This window comes from Schistocerca gregaria, chromosome 9 (assembly GCF_023897955.1).
Source record: "Schistocerca gregaria isolate iqSchGreg1 chromosome 9, iqSchGreg1.2, whole genome shotgun sequence".
In the NCBI taxonomy this organism is placed as follows: Eukaryota; Metazoa; Arthropoda; class Insecta; order Orthoptera; family Acrididae; genus Schistocerca; species Schistocerca gregaria.
Genome location: NC_064928.1, coordinates 195,935,181 through 195,958,653, shown reverse-complemented (window position 1 = coordinate 195,958,653; position 23,473 = coordinate 195,935,181). Strand labels below are relative to the sequence as shown.

Genomic DNA, 23,473 nt, shown 5'->3' with positions numbered 1-23,473 from the left:
TGTCACGACACCACTGGAGGCGGGCTGCACGATGTTGGGGCGTGAGCGGAAGACGGCCTAACGGTGTGCGGGACCGTAGCCCAGCTTCATGGAGACGGTTGCGAATGGTCCTCGCCGATACCCCAGGAGCAACAGTGTCCCTAATTTGCTGGGAAGTGGCGGTGCGGTCCCCTGCGGCACTGCGTAGGATCCTACGGTCTTGGCGTGCATCCGTGCGTCACTGCGGTCCGGTCCCAGGGTGCACCTTCCGCCGACCACTGGCGACAACATAGATGTACTGTGGAGACCTCACGCCCCACGTGTTAAGCAATTCGGCGGTACGTCCACCCGGCCTCCCGCATACCCACTATACGCCCTCGCTCAAAGTCCGTCAACTGCACATACGGTTCACGTCCACGCTGTCGCGGCATGCTACCAGTGTTAAAGACTGCGATGGAGCTCCGTATGCCACGGCAAACTGGCTGACACTGACGGCGGCGGGGCACAAATGCTGCGCAGCTAGCGCCATTCGACGGCCAACACCGCGGTTCCTGGTGTGTCCGCTGTGCCGTGCGTGTGATCATTGCTTGTACAGCCCTCTCGCAGTGTCCGGAGCAAGTATGGTGGGTCTGACACACCTGTGTCAATGTGTTCTTTTTTCGATTTCCAGGAGTGTATGTTCTCGAAACTTCAACAAAAGCCCGTACCGAGCTACTGAGCGTCTCTCCTGCAGAGTCTTCCACTGGAGTTTATCTATCATCTCCGTAACGCTTTTGCGATTACTAAATGATCCTGTAACGAAGTGCGCTGCTCTCCTTCGGGTCTTCTCTATCTCTTCTATCAACCTTATCTGGTGCGTATCCCACACTGCTGTGCAGTATTCAAGCAGTGGCAAACAAGCGTACTGTAGCCTACTTCCTTTGTTTTCGGATTTTATTTCCTTAGGATTCTTCCAATGAATCTCAGTCTGGCATCTGCTTTACCGACGATCAACTTTATATGATCATTCCATTTTAAATCACTCCTAATGCCTACTACCAGATAATTTATGGAATTAGCTGCTTCGAGTTGCTGACCTGCTATTTTGTAGCTAAATGATAAGGGATATATCTTTCTATGTGTTCGCAGCACATTACACTTGTCTACATTGAGATTCAATTGCCATTCCCTGCACCATGCGTCAATTCGCTGCAGATCCTCCTCCATTTCAGTACAATTTTTCATTGTTGCAACCTCTCGATACACTACACCATCATTTGCAAAAAGCCTTAGTGAACTTCCGATGTCATCCACCAGGTCATTTATGTATATTGTGAATAGCAACGGTCCTATTACACTCCCCTGCGGCACACCTGAAATCACTCTTACTTCGGAAGACTTCCCTCCATTGAGAATGACATGCTGCGTTCTGTTATCTAGGAACTCCTCAATCCAATCACACAATTGGTCTGATAGTCCATATGCTCTTACTTTGTTCATTAAACGACTGTGGGGAACTGTATCGAATGCCTTGCGGAAGTCACGAAACACGGCATCTACCTATGAACACGTGTCTATGGGCCTCTGAGTCTCGTGGACGAATAGCGCTAGCTGGGTTTCACACGACCGTCTTTATAGAAACCCATGCTGATTCCTACAGAGTAGATTTCTAGTCTCCAGAAAAGACATTATACTCGAACACAATACGTGTTCCAAAATTCTACAACTAAGAATGAGTTAGAGACAATAAAGTGAAGAGAGATTTTAGGGTGATAGTGATTGCAACATGAACACTTCATTTTGTTTCTCAAAGTTAGTAATACAAAAAGTCTTACATAAGTTTATTCAACAGCTCTCCCAATATTTCAGATTCAAAAAAGTTATCCTCTCGGAAGCGTTTTATAAAGAATGTCTGCTTTTTCCAAGCACCATCAAAGTAAACGTTGTCCTTCACAGTTTGTGAAGATTATTCGACTTTTTTAGTTTGTTGTTAAGGGGTTTATGATTATTTCGTACGATTGTTTCGTATGATGAATGAAGAAGCAGCGCACTTCTTATGGAACAGGGCACCAGCATATACAAGCAGTGCGTCCGGAGCACGGCAGCTACACCAGGCGCGGGAAGTCCACCTGACGAACGACTCCTTCGTTGGCCAACCACACTGAGCCAGAGCGACCCTCCCGGATGACTCGAGTCAGCGCTTCCGCGATGAACTCAGGCCTGCAAACAAACGGCACACACCATCAAAGTCTCATATGTATGCCGCTACAGTCTACAACCTACTACCTACATCCATGTACACTGGTTTCCAAAATTAAAGCAACAAACGGATGGCAGTTATAAAAGTCGAGGGACATGAAAGGGAAGGGGTGGTTTGGAAGGGAGTGAGACAGGGTTGTAGCCTCTCCACGATGTTGTTCAATCTGTATATTGAGCAAGCAGTAAAGCAAACAAAAGAAAAGTTCGGAGTAGGTATTAAAAGCCATGGAGAAGAAATAAAAACTTTGAGGTTCGATGACACTGTAATTCTGTCACAGACAGCAATGGAGTTGGAAGAGCAGTTGAACGGAATGGACAGTGTCTTGAAAGGAGGATATTTTGAGGGTATAAGATGAACATCAACAAAAGCCAAACGAGGATAATGGCATGTCGTCGAATTAAGTCTGGTGATGCTGAGGGAATTAGATTAGGAAATGAGACACTTAAAGCAGTAAAGGAGTTTTGTTATTTGGGGAGCAAAATAACTGATGATGGTCGAAGTAGAGAGGATATAAAATGTAGACTGGCAATGGCAAGGAAAGCGTTTCTGAAGAAGAGAAATTTGTTAACATCGAGCATTGATTTAAGTGTCAGGAAGTCGTTTCTGAAAGTATTTGTATGGAGTGTAGCCATGTATGGAAGTGAAACAGGGACGACAAATGGTTTAGACAAGAAGAGAATAGGAGGTTTCGAAATGTGGTGCTACAGAAGAATGCTGAAGATTAGATGGGTAGATCACATAGCTAATGAGGAGGTATTGAATACAATTGGGGAGAAGTTTGTGGCACAACTTGACTAGAAGAAGGGATCGGTTGGTAGGACATGTTCTGAGGCATCAAGGAACCACCAATTTAGTACTGGAGGGCATCAGGGAGGGTAAAAATCGTAGAGGGAAACCAAGAGATGAATACATTAAGCAGATTCAGAAGGATGTAGGCTGCAGTAAGTACTAGGAGATGAAGAGGCTTGCACAGGATAGAGTAGCATGGAGAGCTGCATCAAACCAGGCCACACCAACGACCACAATAACTGCTTTGTGCACAACGGTAGACAAAAATGTTCTGCATTTTCTCCAACTTAACGGATTTTAACACACTTTCCGACAACTCGTTAATGCGCTCAGTATGGAGTGTGACCACCTCTGACAGCAATACAATCCCGACAGCGACTCGACCTGCTGTGAATGATGTCATCAAACTTATGTTGAGGCAATAACGCCCATTATTCTTGCAGAGCTGCTCGCAAGCTTTGGAGAGTGGGTAGTGGATGCTGATGTGATGCAGCCTCTCTCCCTAGTGCATTCCAGACATACTGTGTGGGATGCGTGCAACATTTTCCTTTTCCGAAAAAACATCAACCACCCGTTCTCTAAGAGGTCACCGAGCGAGGTGACGCAGTGGCTAGCGCACTGGATTCGCATTCGGGAGGACGACGGTTCAAACCTGCGTCCGGCCATCCTGATTTAGGTTTTCCGTGACTTCCCTAAATCGCTCCAGGCAAATGCCGGGATGGTTCCTTTGAAATGGCACGGCCGACGTCCTTCCCAGTCCTTCCCTAATCCGATTAAACCGATGACCTCGCTGTCAGGTCTACTTCCCCGAACAACCCAACCCTCTAAGAGGTCGAGCATTATCATTCATCAATATCTACATCTACATACATACTCCGCAATTCACCATACGGTGCGTGGCGGAGGGTACCTCGTACCACAACTAGCATCTTCTCTCTTTGTTCCACTCCCAAACAGAACGAGGGAAAAATGACTGTCTATATGAACCTGTACGAGCCCTAAACTCTCTTATCTTATCTTTGTGGTCTTTCCGAGAAATACAAGTTGGCGGCAGTAAAATTGTACTGCAGTCAGCCTCAAATGCTGGTTCTCTAAATTTCCTCAGTAGCGATTCACGAAAAGAACGCCTCCTTTCCTCTATAGACTCCCACCCGAATTCCTGAAACATTTCCATAATACTCGTGTGATGATCAAACCTACCAGTAACAAATCTAGCAGCCCGCCTCTGAATTGCTTCTATGTCTTCCCTCAATCCGACCTGATAAGGATCCCAAACGCTGGAGCAATACTCAAGAATAGGTCGTATTAGTGTTTTATAATCGCTCTCCTTTACAGATGAACCACATCTTCCCAAAATTCTACCAATGAACCGAAGACGACTATCCGCCTTCCCCACAACTGCCGTTACATGCTTGTCCATATTCATATCGCTCTGCCACGTTACGCCCAAATATTTAATCGACGTGACTGTGTCAAGCGCTACACTACTAATGGAGTATTCAAACATTACGGGATTCTTTTTCCTATTCATTTGCATTAATTTACATTTATCTATATTGAGAGTTAGCTGCCATTCTGTACACCAATCACAAATCCTGTCCATCTCATCTTGTACCCTCCTACAGTCACTCAACGACGACACCTTCCCATACACCACAGCATCATCAGCAAACAGCCGGACATTGATATCCACCCTATCCAAAACATCATTTATGTAGATAGAAAACAACAGAGGACCTACCACACTTCCCTGGGGCACTCCAGATGATACCTCCGATCAACACTCACCATCGAGGACAACGTACTGGGTTCTGTTACTTAAGAAGTCTTCGAGCCACTCACATACTTGGGAACCAATCCCATATGCTCGAACCTTAGTTAGGAGTCTGCAGTGGGACACAGAGTCAAACGCTTTCCGGAAGTTAAGGAATATGGCATCCACCTGATACTCTTCATCCATGGTTCGCAAGATAGCTTGTGAAAAAAGGGGGAGTTGCGTTTCGCAGGAGCGATGCTTTCTAAAGCCGTGCTGATGCATGGACAGCAACTTCTCTGTCTCAAGGAAATTCATTATATTCGAACTGAGAACATGTTCGAGAATCCTACAACAAACCGATGTTAAGGATATTGGTCTGTAATTTTGAGTATCCGTCCTTCTACCCTTCTTATATACAGGCGTCACCTGCGCTTTTTTCCAGTCTCTCGGGACTTTACATTGGGCGAGAGATTCGTGGTAAATGCAAGCTAAATAAGGAGCCAATGCAGTAGAATACTCTCTCTAAAACCGAACTGGAATCCTATCAGGAGCTGGCGATTTACTTATTTCAACCCATTCAGCTGCTTCACAACCCCAGGGTGCCTATCACTATGTCCTCCATACGGGAATCTGTACGACACTCAAACGGCGGTATGTTTGTACGATCCTCCTGCGTGACAGATTTCTCAAATGCTAAATTTAAAATTTCAGCGTTCGTTTTGCTGTCTTCTGTTGCCAGGCCAGACTGATCAGTGAGTGGATGGAAGCCTTCGACCCGCTTACCGATTTTACGTAAGACCAGAATTTCCTTGGGTTTTCAGCAAGATCTTTTGCTAAGGTATGACGGTGGTAGTGGTTGAACGCTTAATGAAGTCTGGGTCCACACCACCTCGCAACAACCGCACGTGAGGTCCCAAGATTTCGTCGCGATACCTGACAACAGTTAAACCTTGCCGATTCACCTGTACAATTTTATTAAAAGTGGTTTGAGTGGTCAACATAATCCCTGCCCACACCATTAGGGACCTCCTCGGTACCAGTGTCTTTCCACAGCGTTTGGGTCCCGAAATCGTGTTCCACATTCCTTCCAGATACAAATGCTTCGAGAATAATTCTCCAGACCAAATCAGGACTCATCTTCGAAAAGAACATTTGCCCACTGTTTCACCATCCAGTTGGCATGTTGACGACTCCACTCTAGACGTTCCCTTGTGTGAAGACGCGTCACAGGTAGACATACAGCAGGTCGCCAACAATAAAGGCCAGTGTGCCAAAGCCTTCTGTACACCGTTTGCCTCGCTACCACACGTCTAGTGGAAAAATGTTCAAATGTGTGTGAAATCTTATGGGACTTAACTGCTAAGGTCATCAGTCCCTACGTCCAGCGGATGCTGCGAGGACAGATGGCAGTTGCCATACAGTACTACGGCGGTACCTTCGTGCCCTTACAACCAAATAACAGTCCTCTCTTTCTGATATCAAACAAGGACGGACCTGCACTGGTCTCCAGGGCACTCTTCCAGTCTCTATAAATTGGCGCCAAATCAGAAAAACAAGAGAACGATTTACATTAAGCCATCAGGCCACATTAGTTTGCAACTGTCCTGCTTCCATTCTTCTTATTACCCTCCACCGCAGAAAGTTTGCCAGGAGTCTTCTTTGTGCCACATCGCCCTGTCTGTGGCAGAATACACAGCGATTGTGGATGTGGGGCTACCCAGCACACACTACCCCGTTTGATAGGTGCCCTAACGTCATCGCTGGTCGTGGTTGTCCGTTAACGGGAATGCCACTTTCCTTGCTTAACAAGATTGTATAGACATCTCATGACGCTCTGATGATTATACCCTTAATTAGACATAAGACGACCAAATAGCGGTTTGTTGCTTTAATTTTGGACACCAGTGTATATAACATAGGGATTACCAGCACTGTTACAGTAAAATGTACGTGTTACAGTACTGTTGAAGTGGACAAATGTTTCAATTACGCTGAAGTCCTAAATCTGTCTTATTGAAAAAAGATCAAAACAAACGGAGGAAGTTCTGCCACTGGATCTTATCAGCAAATGGTCGGGGAGCCTACTGTATGATTACTTGCACTTATTTGGTTGTTGAGCTTCACAGGTGGTCTGTACCTTCAGCAAGAGAATTCATCATCCCATTGCCTACTTGCACAGAATCTGCTGAGATCTGACACCGAGAAATTTTGCTGTATGGTCACCATCACTGTCGATGTTCCATCGCCACATTATCATCATCACCATCACCGTATCATCTCGTGTCATATTAAATAATGTTCTGCGGTAATTCATCTTTACGAAAGAAAGTCTTCATTGTACAAAAAGGTGCTGGGAGAATAATGTGTGATGCTCACCCACGATCATCTTGTAGTCATCTGTTTAAGGAGCTGGGCATTCTGACTACTACTTCACAGTACGGTTATTCCTCCATGTAGTTTGTTGTAAGTAGTCCATTACAGTTCAAGAGGAGCGATGAGGTACACAATTACAATATCAGAAGGAGAAATGACATTCATTACTCTACATTAAGGTTGTCTTCAGCAGAAAAATGGGTCCACAATGCAGCAACAAAAATTTTTCATCACTTACCAAGTATATATTAAAAAAACTTCTAAATTTTCAGAATGTAATGATATGTACAAATTAATTTGTATAGTGACTTGTTACATGTCATTATGGTCTATTGTGCTAAATGATCTATGGAACATGTTACTCACTAATTAACTCTCCATCAACATCACCATGCCATAACTGTCACAATCATTGTCACCATACTGTGACGATACTGTCACCATCACTGTCACTATTGCCATCACCTTGGCATGAGCATGCTATAACTATGTCCATGATCGTCAGATTGTCACTATCTCCATCACCCTACCATCAGTGTACCACCACTACAGTCAGAATCATTGTCACTGTCAGCACACTTTTGTCATTATCACCATCAATGTCACTGTCACCACTACACTGTATCATCAGTATCAACATCATCATCACTATCATCTTCTTCATCACTGCCACCACCATGATCACTGTCATCATGTGTCACCATACCATCACTGTCACCATCACCATAATGTGACCATATTGTTACTGTCACCATCACCATGCCATCACTGTATCATCATCAACATGATCATTGTCACTGTACCATCATCAATCACTGTGACTGCTGTCATGGAATAACTATAACATCACCACCTACATGACCTTCACTGTCAACATCTTTGTCACCATCATTATCACTCTCATTGTCACCATCACCATCGCTGCATCATCACAGTACCATCACTGTCACCATCACCAACACCGTCACTGTCACCTTCACTATGACCACCACCTACCATCAGTGTACTGTCCTCATCAACATCGCCATCACCATCATTGTCACTGACACTGCACCATCATCATCACTCTCATTGTCATTGTTACTATCACCACACAATCACAATACCACCATCACCACCACTGGCAATGTCACCTTCATCTTCATCATTACTTTCATCATCATTACTGTCACCAGCACCAATAGTATACCAGCACCTTTGTCACTATCATCAACACTTTGACTGTCACTGTCACCATAACTGTCACCATCACCATCACCCTAACATCAGGGTACTGTCACTGTCAGCATCACCATTACTGGCATTGTTACTGCACCACCATCATCAGTCTCACTACACCATCATTTTACTGTCACCATCACTATTAATGTCACCTTCACCATCACTATCACCACCACAAACACTCTCACTGTCACAATCACCATTGCCATTCCATCACCGTACCATTACCATAATCATACCATGACCACACTACCACTATCATTGTCGCCATCAGTGCCATCACCACCATATGGTTACTGTACTCTGACCATCACCATCATTGTTGTCATCCAAATTACCAAAGGAAATAATTTTTATTGTATTTTATGCTGTTATTTTTATCTTTAAACCGTAAAAACACAATCAAAATTTATTTTTTCTATTTGTCTCAAAACAAAATGGCCTTGCTGTTGTGGTACTGCAAACGGCTGAAAGCAAGGGGAAACCCACAGCTGTAATTTTTCCCGAAGGCATGCAGCTTTACTGTATGATTAAATGATGATGGCATCCACTTGGGTAAAATATTCCAGAGGTAAAATAGTCCCCCCTTCGGATCTCCGCGCGGGGACTACTCAAGAGGATGCTGTTATCAGGAGAAAGAAAACTGGCGTTCTACGGATCGGAGCGTGGAATGTCAGATCCCTTAACCGGGCAGGTAGGTTAGAAAATTTAAAAAGTGAAATGGATAGGTTAATGTTAGATTTAGTGGGAATTAGTGAAGTTCGGTGGCAGGAGGAACAAGACTTCTGGTCAGGTGACTACAGAGTTATAAACACAAAATCAAATAGGGGTAATGAAGGAATCGGTTTAATAATGGATAGGAAAATAGGAATGCGGGTAAGCTACTACAAACAGCATAGTGAACGCATTATTGTGGCCAAGATAGATACGAAGCCCACACCTACTACAGCAGTACAAGTTTATATGCCAACTAGCTCTGCAGATGACGAATAAATCGATGAAATGTATGATGAGATTAAAGAAGTTATTCAGGTAGTGAAGGGAGACGAAAATTTAATAGTCATGGGTGACTGGAATTCAACAGTAGGAAAAGGGAGAGAAGAAAACATAGTAGGCGAATATGGATTGGGGCTAAGAAATGAAACAGGAAGCCACCTGGTAGAATTTTGCGCACAGCATAATTTAATGATAGCTAAAACTTGGTTTAAGAATCATCAAAGAACGCTGCATACATGGGAGAACCCTGGAGATACTAAAAGGTATCAGACAGATTATATAATGCTAAGACAGAGATTTAGCAACCAGGTTTTAAATTGTAAGACATTTCCCAGGGCAGATGTGGACTCTGACCACAATCTATTGGTTATGAACTGTAGATTTAAACTGAAGAAACTGCAAAAAGGTGGGAATTTAAGGACATGGGACCTGGATAAACTGAAAGAACCAGAGGTTGTACAGAGTTTCATGGAGGGAACAATTGTCAGGATGGGGGAAACGAAGACAGTAGAAGAAGAATGGGTAGCTTTGATGGATGAAATAGTGAAGGCAGCAATCGAGTAGGTAAAAAGATGAGGGCTAGTATATACCCTTGGGTAACAGAAGAAATATTGAATTTAATTGATGAAAGGAGAAAATTTAAAAATGCACTAAATGGAGCAGGCAAAAAGGAATAGAAACATCTTATAAATGAGATCGACAAGAAGTGCAAAATGGCTAAGCAGGGATGGCTAGAGGACAAATGTAAGGATGTAGAGACCTTTGGAGAAAAGAGAACCACTTCTATTAAAATATCAAGAGCTGAGATGGAAACCCAGTTCTAAGCAACACACGTGGTTTTACCTTTTAGTTGATTGTTCTCGTTACAGAATATACGCTTTTTCCTTGCTGTCCCATTGGTGCCATTTTTTCTCTTTTCCTGTGTGACGTTTTCCAGGTGGTTCAGTATCATCCTCAATGTCTCGAAGATCTCCCGTAGGAAAACAAAATTTTGGTTTCGATTTCCAATAGGACGAAAATACCACTTTCCTTAAACACTTGCAGATGACGAAATCCTTTATTTACTCGAGATATTTGCGTTTTCCTCCTTTCATCGTTTCGTGAGTGTTCTTAAAACCTTCATTTCACTGACTTTTTGCGTTGTTTGCGAGCGCCGTTTTTACATTCTTTCTGTGTTCTGGGCCCATGCAAAGTCGTGTTTTATTCGGTTGTGAAGTGAAACATTTTTGTTTAATTGCTTTCTCTTTTTTGGTCATTACAGGAAAATTAAAGAGACCTTTGGAGAAAAGAGAACCACATATATGAATATCAAGAGCTCAAATGGAAACCCAGTTCTAAGCAAAGAAGGGAAACCAGAAAGGTGGAAGGAGTATATAGAGGGTCTACACAGGGGCGATGTACTTGACGACAATATTATGGAAATGGAAGAGGATGTAGATGAAGATGAAATGGGAGATATAATACTGTGTGAAGAGTTTGACAGAGCACTGAAAGACCGGAGTCGAAACATTGCCCCCGGAGTAGACAACATTCCATTAGAACTACTGACATCCTTGGGAGAGCCAGACCTGACAAAACCCTTCCATCTGGTGAGCAGGATGTATGAGACAGGCAAAATACCCTCAGACTTCAAGAACAATATAATAATTCCAATCCCAAAGAAGGCAGGTGTTGACAAATGTGAAATTATCGAACTATCAGTTTAATAAGTCACAGTTGTATAACACTAACGCGAATTCTTTACAGACGAATGGAAAAACTGATAGGAGCCGACCTCGGGGAAGATAAGTTTGGATTCCGTAGAAATGTTGGAACACATGAGGCAATACTTATCTTAGACGAAAGATTAAGGAAAGGCAAACCTACGTTTCTAGCATCTGTAGACTTATGGAAAGCTTTTCACAATGCTGATTGTAATACTCTCTTTCAAATTTTGGAGGTGGGAGGGGTAAAATACAGAGAGCGAAAGGCCATTTACAATTTGTACAGAAAGCAGATGGCAGTTATAAGAGTCGAGGGGTATGAAAGGGAAGCGGTGAGACAGGGTTGTAGGCGCTCCACCATGTTATTCAAACTGTATAATGAGCAAGCAATAAAGGAAACAACAGAAAAGTTCGGAATAGGTATTATAATCCATGGAGAAGAAATAAAAACGTTGAGGTTCGGCGATGACATTGTAATTCTGTCAGAGACAGCAAAGGACTTGGAGGAGAGGTTGAATGGAAAGAAGGGTATAAGACGAACATCAAGAAAAGCAAAACGAGGATAATGAAATGCAATCGAATTAAGTCGGGTGATGTTGCGGGAATTAGATTAGGAAATGAGACACTGAAAGCGGTAAAGGAGTTTTGCTATTTGGGGAGCAAAATAACTGACGATGGTCGAAGTAGTGAGGATATAAAATGTAGACTGGCAATGGCAAGGAAAGCGTTTCTGAAAAAGAAAAATTTGTTAACATCGAGTGTAGATTTAAAGGTCAGGAAGTCGTTTCTGAAAGTATTTGTATGGAGTGTAGCCATATATGGAAGTGAAACGTGGACGATAAATAATTTAGACAAGAAGAGAATAGAAGCTTTCGAAATGTGGTGCTGCAGAAGAATGCTGAAGATTAGATGGGTAGATCAGATGACTAATGAGGAGGTATTGAATAGGATTGGGTAAAAGAGAAGTTTGTGGCACAACTTGACCAGAGGAAGGGAACGGTTGGTAGGACATGTTCTGAGGCATCAAGGGATCACCGATTTAGTGTTGGAGGGCAGCGTGGAGGATAAAAATCATAGAGGGAGACCAAGAGATGAATACACTAAGCAGATTCAGAAGGATATAGGGTGCAGTAGGTTGTGAGAGATGAAGAAGATTGCAAAGGATAGAGTAGCATGGAGAGCTGCATCAAACCAGTCTCTGGACTGAAGACGACAACAACAACAACAACAATTTGCCTCAAAAGCAGCAACTTGGATGCAGTTAATCTGCTTACCCAACATGCAGGAGCATGGGTGGATGTGTGTGTAGGGATGGGGGGGGGGGGAGGATACCACGACACCCATACACATTCTATCAGTTGCAACAGACGGTTTTAACTTCAAATTATGAAGATATTGTTAACAGTAGCTGAGGACTGACAGATAAAAACACTAAAAATGCTGTCAATGTCACCTACCCATAGTCAATACTCTACTTCATCACGGACTTCTGCTTTGCATTGCAATGTGAACTTGTTTTGCCACCCATTGAGAACCTTGTTTATTACCATGCATTCATTCACTCTCATAGTGGGACTAATGGGTCTTCAGTATTGGTCAATTCTGCCCGTGTGTTTCGAGATTGGGCAGTGCTAATGCATACCATACAGCCTGGCTGTAAGGCTGCCTTTGCAACAGCTGTTTGCCCACCCCTTTCCGCCTGCGCTAACAAGTGTCCAGCTGCACACAGGCAGATCATCTTTGTCTCAGCCACCGTTGTATCCTCTTGACACATGTCTCTGAGTTTCCATGGTGTTTCGAACCTTTGACTGGGAAACTTTAACATACTTCTATAGGGTATGAGGGACAGTAGACATTTTTTTTTTAAGTTTTAAAGTTGGCCAGTCTGGGGAGGGAGGGGCGGGGTGGCCAGACACCCCAAGCTTATGTATAGTCTCCATTATTCTCTCTTTTTCATTTCCACTGTCTCCTTTTTTGCTCCCACTGCCATAATCTCCAGCCATATCTCTTTCTCTTCTACTGCCACTGGCTCTCACTGACCATCACTATCTCCTCTCTCTTTGACTCCCACTGTTATTATCTGCATCGAACTCTCCTTCTCTTTCACTTCCACTATCTTTCTCACCATCAATCCTTTTTTTTTCTCTTCCACTGCCACTGTCTCTCTTCCAACATCACTGTGTCTCTGCTACTCTCATTTAGCACCTAAAAGCGATTGAGTCATCTGGTTCCTCACTTTTGTGCCAGAGTCTTCTAAAAAGAAACATATCCGTCTTTCTTGTTCTCCAACAGTAGTATTTTTAATTGGTTCCCTCTTTTACCTCTTAAAGCAGGGTGTGCTGTTTATATAAAACGGTCTGTAGGTCAGTAAAGTTTTGAAAGTTTCAACAAAGATGAAGAGTCATTCGTCAGCTGCAGGTAATATTGCAGGCCTTGTATCTCGAAAACCTTTTGTTGCATTAAGTAGATCTTTCACTGGGTGAACGACATGAGGCGCTGCCCATCTTGCATGAAAACAGTGGTTGTAAGTTTTTGGGTGTACACACAGATGAGAATCTTAATTGGAAAATTCATGTCTTGGATCTTCCAAAGAGACTAGGTTCAGCAACTTTTGCAATCAGAATAATTACCAATTTTGAGGATATAGAAATTAGCAAGCTAACATACTTTGCATGCTTTCAATCTCTGATGTCATACAGAATAATATTTTGGGGGTAACTCAACATGCAGAAAAGAAAGTGGTTAGAATAATGTATGGGGTTCATAGTCGCACATCTTGTAGGCATCTTTTTAAAAGATTGAGAATTCTTACCAGCCTCACAGTACATTTACTCACTAATGAAATTTGTTCTCAACAACATGGACCAGTTTAAAAACAACAGTCACATTCATGATTATAATGCCAGAAAAAAGAAAGACATGCTGCTATAAAAATTTTCGACAAATTACCAGATGAAATAAAATGTCTGATAGACAGCACTAACAGCTTCAAAAATAAATTGAAATCATATCTCCTTGACAACTCCTTCTACACCATAGAGGAATTCTTGAATAGGAATAAATAAATCTATAAATATAGTATATGCATTTTGTGCCATTTGAGGGAATGGGGTAAATAATAGAAATATTAATCTTTAACTCTGTATTGTAATATTAATAAATCTAGTTCCATATGTGCATTTCTTGTGCACTTGACACGTTCCACATCATAACGGCTACCGTTCCGTGCGATTGGTCAATGTAACACGTAACCAACTAACTAACTAGCCGCTTAGCTGTGCTCTTCCATGCAGGAGTCACAAGCTGTACAAGGAGCTCTCGATGATGTGTCATGACATGTCCTCTGGGCGATTTTCTTCAAAGAAGAGCTGGCTGAGGATGAAGGAGTCTGTGAATCGACACCATACAATCACATACGACGAGTGCAATGGCTCTTCATGCACGACACGCAGTTGGACAGTGTCCCAAATTCGGCAGTTCTGTGTATTCATCACCCCCTGTGGATCATGAGGTTTCAGTTGCTGTACCATATGGTTCTTGTATGGGTACTAGTGTAAAATAGAGCACAAAAATTCCCGTGCTGTTGACCAGGAGACATAGAATTCTTGTGGCACTGCACGGGCACTTGCATTACCCAGGGCACATGCCGCATGGTCAGTTACAGCATCAGTAGACTCATCAAAAACTTTCACTGAGACAGAACGTCTTCCTCTTCCAGGTGCCACACCAAGCTCACCATGACTTCGGTTTCCATTGTCATCTTCTTTAAACCATTTAATGATATCAACCCTGTTCTCAGACATTTCAGCCAGCGATACTCTCCCAATGCAGCACAGTAATTGCTCCTGTTCACATAAAACGCAGCACAGGTGCACAGCTTCTCTTCTCGACAGTTACAGCTTATCATATGACAGCGTGGGTGTCATACAGTCATACAAACTGTCTACAGCGCCAGATCTGCACCTCGTGTCCAAAATTGGAACTAATTTTTCCAGTGTAAATCGATTCCGCATTCTCGTATTAGCATATCTGCCCCGTTTTGCAGTCTTACCATAATTACAGCCCACACTGGACCTGTGTGAGTAGCTGCACTTTGATTATATCCACCCGGTACGAATGGAGCTTGCGACAAAGTGACTTCATTTCGCACTGAATGAAATGGAAGTAGGTTAGGCGCAAGCAGGAATAATGGAAGAAACGTGTGCATTCGGAGCAACAGAGGTACAATGCCACACAGTACCTGTTGATGTGAGTGGCAGACAGGAGTTGGGCCAGAGGTTGCTTGATGTACTCGTGCATCAGGTGCTCTGGAGAGTCCAGCAGCAATGGTGACTCAGAAGGGCCCGGACACAGCGCCACCACAGACACGCCCGTCTTATCCGCGTACGTGGCATCCTGTAACAGGGCGACTTTAACGTTCTATGCACAGTGCAGAACGGACGTCTGAGGTCGTTTCTGCTATACGCTCCCAGTAGAAGGCAGAGCTGCCATAGCTGTGTCATTCTCCCCCCCCCCCCCCCCCCTCCCTACCCGTTCATCCCTTCCATGAAATAATCTTTCTGGAATTTTTTACCCCACAGCCCCACAGATTTAGCGGATTTTATAATTTATGTAAGTTGGTTTGACAGAAGTCAAGCATTATTGAAACTTGTGTGAGGTATAACAAATATTATTACGAAGTGCATTTGAAAGTGAATACAGATGTATAGAAAAGGAGAGTGACAAGAGCTGCAGAATGGCTGAACAAAAATGGCTAGTGGACAAATTGAAGGCTGTCTGTAAATGTGTGCTTGACTTGGGTAAAGATCTATGCTGCCTATGGGAAAATTAAAGAGACTTTCGGGGAAAAAAGAGAGGCAGCTTTATCAATATCGAGGGCTCAGACAGAAAACTAGCCCTTAACAAAGGAAGGAAGGCTGAAAGATGAAAGAAATATACATAGTGTAAGGGGTATAAGTGCAGATATTTATCTTGGTGACTGAGAACAGTGTACCGAACAACAGTACATCAATATTCACTTAATTCACAGAGTAATACTTGTAATTATTAGGAGTACTGTGTTGTTAGGTTGGTTAGTACCTCCAGGTGCATGTGGCAAGACCAAGTGATAAGTGGTTGTTTTTCCCCTAGTAACAGGTCAGGTGCTGAACTGTGGAAGCGTGGATGTAAAATGGTTAGACTATACTGACAGGCGTAGTCCACCTGGTGGTGCAGTGACAACCATACAGAAAACATCAGGTAGTAAATTATGTGTCGTGTCTGTGGAAAAACAGCTAGACACAGAGGAAAAACAACTATCACCCTGAAGTGGGTATATATCAAAGTACCAGTGATCATAATATTAGTACTTATATCCCCAATATGTTGTATAAAGGGGATATACAATGGTAAACTTGAGAGCAATATTATAGAAGGAGAAGAGGAAGCACGTGAAGGTGTGATGGGAGATAAGATACTATGATAAGAATATGACTGAGCATTGATGGACCTAAGTCGAAATAAGTCCCGTGGCGTACATTACATTCCACTAGAATTATTGAGATCCATGTGAGAGCCAAAAAAAATCTATTCCACCTCTTACATAAGATACGCTATGTGATCAAAAGAATCCAGACACCTGTCTCAAAATGATTTACAAGTTCGTGGTACCCTCCATCGGTAATGCTGGAATTCAGTATGGTGTTGGCCCGCACTTAGCCCTGATGGAGCTTCCACTCTCGCAGATCAACCAGGTCCTGGACGGTTTCTTGGGGAATGGCAGCCCATACTTCACGGAATGTGCACTGAGGAGGGTATCGCTGTCAATCAGAGAGGTCTGGTATGAACTCGGCGTTCCAACACATCCCAAAGGTGTTCTGTAGGATTCAGGTCAGGATTCTGTGTAGACCAGTCCATTACAGGAATGTTATTTCGTGTAACCACTCCGCCACAGGCCGTGCATCATGAACAGGAGCTCGATCGTGTTGAAAGATGCAATGGTCATCCCCAAATTGCTCTTCAACAGTGGGAAGCAAGAACGTGCTTAAAACATCAATGTAGGCCTGTGCTGTGATAGTGCAACGCAAAACAACAAGGGGTGCAAGTCCCCTCCACGAAGAACATGACCAGACCATAAAGACACCGCCTCTGGATTTTACTGTTGGCAGTACACACGCTAACAGATTATGTTAACCGGGCATTCGCCATACCCACACGCTGCCATCCGATCGCTACATTGTGTACCGTGATTCGTCACTCCACAAAACGTTTCTCCACTGTTCAATCGTCCAATGTTTACGCTCCTTATTCCAAGCCAGGCGTCGTTTGGCATTTATCGGCGTCATGTGTGGCTTATGAGCAGCCGCTCGAACATGAAATCCAAGTTTTCTCACCTCCCGCCTAACTGACATAGTGCTTCCAGTGGATCCTGATGCAGTTTGGAATTACTGTGTGATGATCTGGATAGATGTCTGTCTATTACACATTATGACCCTCTTCAACTGTCGGCGGTCTCTGTCAGTCAACAGACGAGGTCGGCCTCTACGCTTTTGTGCTGTACATGTCTTTTCACGTTTTCACTTCACTATCACATCAGAAACAGTGGAGCTAGGGATGTTTAGGAGTGTGGAGATCCCGCATACAGACGTATGACACAAGTGACACTCAATCACCTGACCACGTTCGAAGTCCGTGAGTTCCGCGGAGCGCCCCATTCTGCTCTCTCACGATGTATAATTGACTACTGAGGTCGCTGATATGGAGTACCTAGCAGCAGCTGGCAGCTCAATGCACCTAGTATGAAAAACGTATGTTTTTGGGGGTATCCGGATACTTTTGATCACATAGTATATATGAGACGGGAAAGATACTCTCAGGAAGAATGTGATGATTCCAGTTTTAAAGGAGGCAGATGCTCACAGGTTTGAACACTGTCAAACCATCAGTTAAATACATTATCGTTACAAAATACTGCCACGAATTATTCACTAAAGAATAAAAAAACTGACAGAAACCAACCTCGGGGAAGGTCACTTTGTGTTTTAGGGAAATTTAGGAACACATGAGGCAGTACTCAACCAAAGATTTGTCCTGTAAGATAGATTGAAGAGAGGCTGTTCTATGTTTATAACATTTCTAGAGTAACAGAAAGCTTTTCACAATGATGACTGGACTACACTCTTTGAAATTCTAAAGATAGCAGAGTTAAAACACAGGGAGAGAAATGTTATTCACAAGTTGTACAGAAACCATACTACTGTTGTACGAGACGAAGGGCATGAAGGATAGGGCATAGTTGGGAAGCGAAAAAGACAGGTTTGTAGCCTATCTCAATGTTACCAACATGTATTTTGAGCAGGCAATGAAGGAAACGAAGAACACACTGTGAAAGGGAGGCAAAGCACAGGGAGATGAAATAAAATTGTGAGGTCTGTCAGTGTCAATGTAATTCTGTCAGAGGCAACAAAGGACTTGGAAGAGCAGGTGAATGAAATGGATAATGGCTTGAAGAGAGGTAAGACGAACATCAACAGAAGTAAAACAAGGGTAATGGCTGGCTCAAATGGTTCTGAGCACTAAGCGACTTAACTTCTGAGGTCATCAGTCGCCTAGAACTTTGAACTAATTAAACCTAACTAACCTAAGGACATCACACACATCCATGCCCGAGGCAGGATTCGAACCTGCGACCGTAGCGGTCGCTCAGCTCCAGACTGTAGCGCCCAGAACCGCACGGCCACTCCGGCCGGCACAAAGGTAATAAAACGTAACTGAATTACATCAGGTGATACTGAGAGAATTAGATTAGGGAATGAGAAACTAAAAGAAACAGATGTGTTTTGTTACTTGGGTAGCAGAATAACTGACAACGAGGGAAGTAGAGAGGATAGAAAATGAAGACTGACAACAGCACGAAAAGCATGTCTCAAAAACAGAAGTTTATTAAAATCTAATATGAATGTGTTAGGAAATCTTTTATGAAGCCTTGTATGTCGGTGAGACGTGACTATAAGGAGAGGGAAGAAAAACAGACTAGAAGCTTGTAAAACAATTAACTGGTAGCCAAGATCGCAGGAATTCTTTTTATTCCATGATTACCGGTTTCGGCGAAACTAAAGCCGCCATCATCGGATCTTAGGACACATACAGGTTATAACATCAAGGCAAACAATGGTCATGTTGTAATCTGTATGTGTCCTAGAACAAATGCTAGAAACATAGGTTTGTCTTTCCTTAACCTATCTTCTAAGGAAAGGCATAGGGACAGTATTGCCTCACGTTTCCAACATTTCTACGGAATCCGAACTGATATTCCCCAAGGTCGGCTTCTACCAGTTTTTCCATTCGTCTGTAAAGAATTAGTGTCAGTATTTTACAGCTGTGACTTATTAAGCAGATAGTTCGGTAATTTTCACACCTGCCAACACCCGATCTCTTCGGGATTGGAATTATTATACTCTTCTTGAAATCTGAGGTGCCTATTACAATAACAACTATCTTTGATACAAAAATTTGACATACCAACTTTGACAAAGAAATGTTATAGTGTAATACCGGCCTAACAGTTTTGGATGGACCTTCATTCACTGCCTACAGCAGTTCCTGTCTTGTTTGGAAGCTATTTCGATTTAAAAGCCTTTCACGGCCAGACACGATCGCCCATTTTTGCCACTCTGTTAAACCCTTACATTTACGTATTTTTACATACAATATCCGCTTTGAATTTAATTGATGAAAGGAGAAAATATAAAAATACAATAAATGAAACAGGCAAAAATGAACACAAACGTCTCAAAAATGAGATCGACAGGAAGTGCAAAATGGCTAGAGGACAAATGGAAGGATGTAGAGGCATATCTCACCATGGGTATAATAGATACTGCCTACAGGAAAATTAAAGGGACTTTTTGAGAAAAGAGAACCACTTGTATGAATATGAAGAACTCAGATGGAAACCTAATTCTAAGCAAAGAAGAGGAAGCAGAAAGTGGGAAGGAGTATATAGAGGATCTCTACAAGGGTGATGTACTTGAGGACAATATTCTGGAAATGGAAGAGGATGTACATGAAGATGAAATGGGAGATACGATACTGCGTGAAGAGTTTGACAGAGCACTGAAAGACCTAAGCCGCAACAAGGCCTCGGGAGTAGCCAACATTCCATTAGAACTACTGATAGCCTTGGGAGAGCCGGCCCTGACAAAACTCTACCATCTGGTGAGCAAGAAGTATGAGACAGGCGAAACACCCTCAGACTTCAAGAAGAATATAATAATTCCAAGTCCAAAGAAAGCCGGTGTTGACAGATGTGAAAATTATCGAACTATCAGTTTACTAAGCCACGGCAGCAAAATACTAACACGAATTCTTTACAGACGAATGGAAAAACTGTTAGAAGTCGACCTAGGGAAAGATCAGTTTTGATTCCGTAGAAATGTTGGAACACGTGACGCAGTACTGACCCTACGACTTATCTTAGAAAATAGATTAAGGAAGGTAAAACCTACGTTTCTAGGATTTGTAGACTTAGAGAAAGCTTTTCACAGTGTTGACTGGAATACTCTCTTTCAAATTCTGAAGATGGCAGGGGTAAATTATAGGGAGCGAAAGGCTATTTACAATTTGTACAGAAAACAGATGGCAGTTATAAGAGTCGAGGGGCATGAAAGGGAAGCAGTGTTTGGGAAGGGAGTGAGACAGGGTTGTAGCCTCTCCGCAATGTTATTCAATCTGTATATTGAGCAAGCAGTAAAGGAAACAAAAGAAAAATTCGGAGTAGGTATTAAAATTCATGGAGAAGAAGTAAAAACTTTGAGGTTCGCCGATGACATTGTAATTCTGTCAGAGACGGCAAACGACTTGGAAGAGCAGTTGAACGGCATGGACAGTGTCTTGAAAGGAGGATATAAGATGAACATCAACAAAAGCAAAACGAGGATAATGGAATGTAGTCAAATTAAATCGGGTGATGCTGAGGGAATTAGATTAAGAAATGAGACACTTAAAGTAGTAAAGGAGTTTTGCTATTTAGGTAGTAAACTAACTGATGATGGTCGAAGTAGAGAGGATATAAAATGTACACTGGCAATGGCAAGGAAAGCGTTTCTGAAGAAGAGAAATTTGTTAACATCGAATATAGATTTATGTATCAGGAAGTCGTTTCTGAAAGTATTTGTTTGGTGTGTAGCCATGTATGGAAGTGAAACATGGACGATAAGTAGTTTGGACAAGAAGAGAATAGAAGCTTTCGAAATGTGGTGCTACAGAAGAATGCTGAAGATAAGGTGGATAGATCACGTAACTAATGAGGAGGTATTGAATAGGATTGGGGAGAAGAGAAGTTTGTGGCACAACTTGACTAGAAGAAGGGATCTGTTGGTAGGGCTTTTTTTTTAGGAATGAAGGGATCACAAATTTAGCACTGGCTGGCAGCGTTGAGGGTAAAAATCGTAGAGGGAGACCAAGAGATGAATACACTAAGCAGATTCGGAAGGATGTAGGTTGCAGTAGGTACTGGGAGACGAAGAAGCTTCCACAGGATAGAGTTGCATGGAGAGCTGCATCAAACCAGTCTCAAGACTGAAGACCACAACAACAACAACATTTAGGGGGTGGCGTTGCAGCATGTCGTGATATAGGCGTCGAGTTGTGGCCATTCGCGGTGTCGTGAGCGCTACGCTGCAATAACTTTGTTCTAAATATAAACGTCCTATATAAAAGAGGGGCCCTGGGATGTCCTGTAATGGCACGGGCGCTCTTAGTGAAGCAGGTCGTAGAGCCGTCAGAAGCAGACTCGTGAGGCTCGCAGGACAACGGCGCAGCAGACATAAATGTGAGCTAACATAGAGGGCAATGGCCCTATCATGGACGTTAACTAGGCCGAGACCACCTTTTTCCTTGGGGAGGGTAAGAGATACGTATCTGATCTTCAGTAACATACCAGCGGTGACGAAGTATCCCAGCGCTGCCATAATGCTACGAGCCAAGGCGACATGCGGTATGCGGGACGCAAGGTATACATTGGCATAATACGCCCGCTGAACGATGTTGAGGGATCGCAAGCTCTGATTTGCAATTCCGGTCCTAATTTGGTGAAGAAGGCGTCGATAATTGAGCGTCGTCGCGCGTCGCACGTCGTCCATGAAATCTAAGCCGAAGCAGCGAGCTGAGCTACCCAAGCACGCCTCACGCCCCGTCCTCACAGCTTTACTTCTGCCAGAAGAGGCAAAGGTCCCGAGTTCGAGTCTCGGTCCGGCACACACTTTTAATCTGCCAGGAAGTTTCATATCAGCGCACACTCCGCTGCAAAGTGAAAATCTCATTTTGATTGGAAAAAGCTGGTTAGGATCACTTCAACCGTACGTTAGTGTACTACTGTGTCGAAGCGAGAATCATTTTTAATGATTTTTAATCTTATATTTTGTGGAAGTTGCTTTTGTCTTTGTGTGTCGATTTTGTGCCATGTGTTTGGTAATTAATGACCCTTCTGGTCCATCACGGCACAGCAATGGGCTTTATTTTAACAGTTTGCTTGTTTAATGACTTATAACTTCGGCAAGAATATCTGTTCTTTCGTGCACTTTCTACAAAGCAGCACAACAATTTGATTCGGAATGCACCAAGTGCTCTAGTTCCTCCGTTTGCAAGCAGCAGACGCACTTAGTATGTCCAATAATAATCGCACAACCTCGTGCATTGGTTAAACCTCTGTTCAGAATAGCGCATGCGTAGAATCGTAATATTTTTATCGTATGAATATTTTTATCGTATGAATGCAAAGGCGATGATAGTATTATTGTCTCCCACCCCCGTTTTCTGTGTTTCTTCTTGCTGTAGTTAAATTGTGCTCTGTTACACTCTCACGTAATTCATACTTAAATATTTCTAGTCAGGCATCAGTTATGTGTAGTTAGGTTGTGCAACCACTTACATACTTACATACAATAAATAATCTACGTGAAAGATAAATACTGTGGTGTTGATCTTACCCACTTACTCCGGTTTCCAATCCTGAATTAAACAAGTTGCATCATGCACGACATGGAGTGCTGTTTATCTGGCTACTTAAAGAAATTTGCATACTTATAACTAAATTATTTAAGTAATTAAGCTAATAATTTTCCAGCACCGTTTTTTTCTAAATGGTTAGGAAGGGCTTGGGCTGGTGGCGACCCTGAAGTTCTGAATTTTCATCATTATTTGTGTGAGAGAAGCAGCGAGAAATGCGAGATAACTTATATGGCTCGATGAGAAACTTCGTAAAGATAGTAATACGGTAGAAATGTTAAAGAACTGTAAAAACTTTAGCAGACTTCTCATAAAAAATTAGGAGACATTACTTTTTAGCTAGCTCTCCTAGCCTTTTTTTTATCAACTTCATCGTACTACAACCGCATTGTCAAAATTTTGCAGCGATTGGCTTTGCCATAGATACCCTCT

At 42.9% G+C, this 23,473-nt stretch overlaps 1 protein-coding gene across 1 annotated transcript in view; it reads right to left on the bottom strand.

The window, feature by feature from the left end:
- Positions 1-1,731: 1,731 nt before the first annotated feature.
- LOC126291803 (15-hydroxyprostaglandin dehydrogenase [NAD(+)]-like) overlaps positions 1,732-23,473 on the bottom strand; it is a 111,458-nt gene continuing 89,716 nt past the window's right edge. The window contains exons 6-7 of the mRNA XM_049985499.1: positions 15,297-15,451; positions 1,732-2,178 (exon numbers count right to left, since the gene is read on the bottom strand). Of these exons, the coding sequence (XP_049841456.1) occupies positions 2,064-2,178; positions 15,297-15,451 (270 nt within the window). The 3' untranslated portion in view covers positions 1,732-2,063. The remainder of the gene's footprint in view (positions 2,179-15,296; positions 15,452-23,473) is intronic.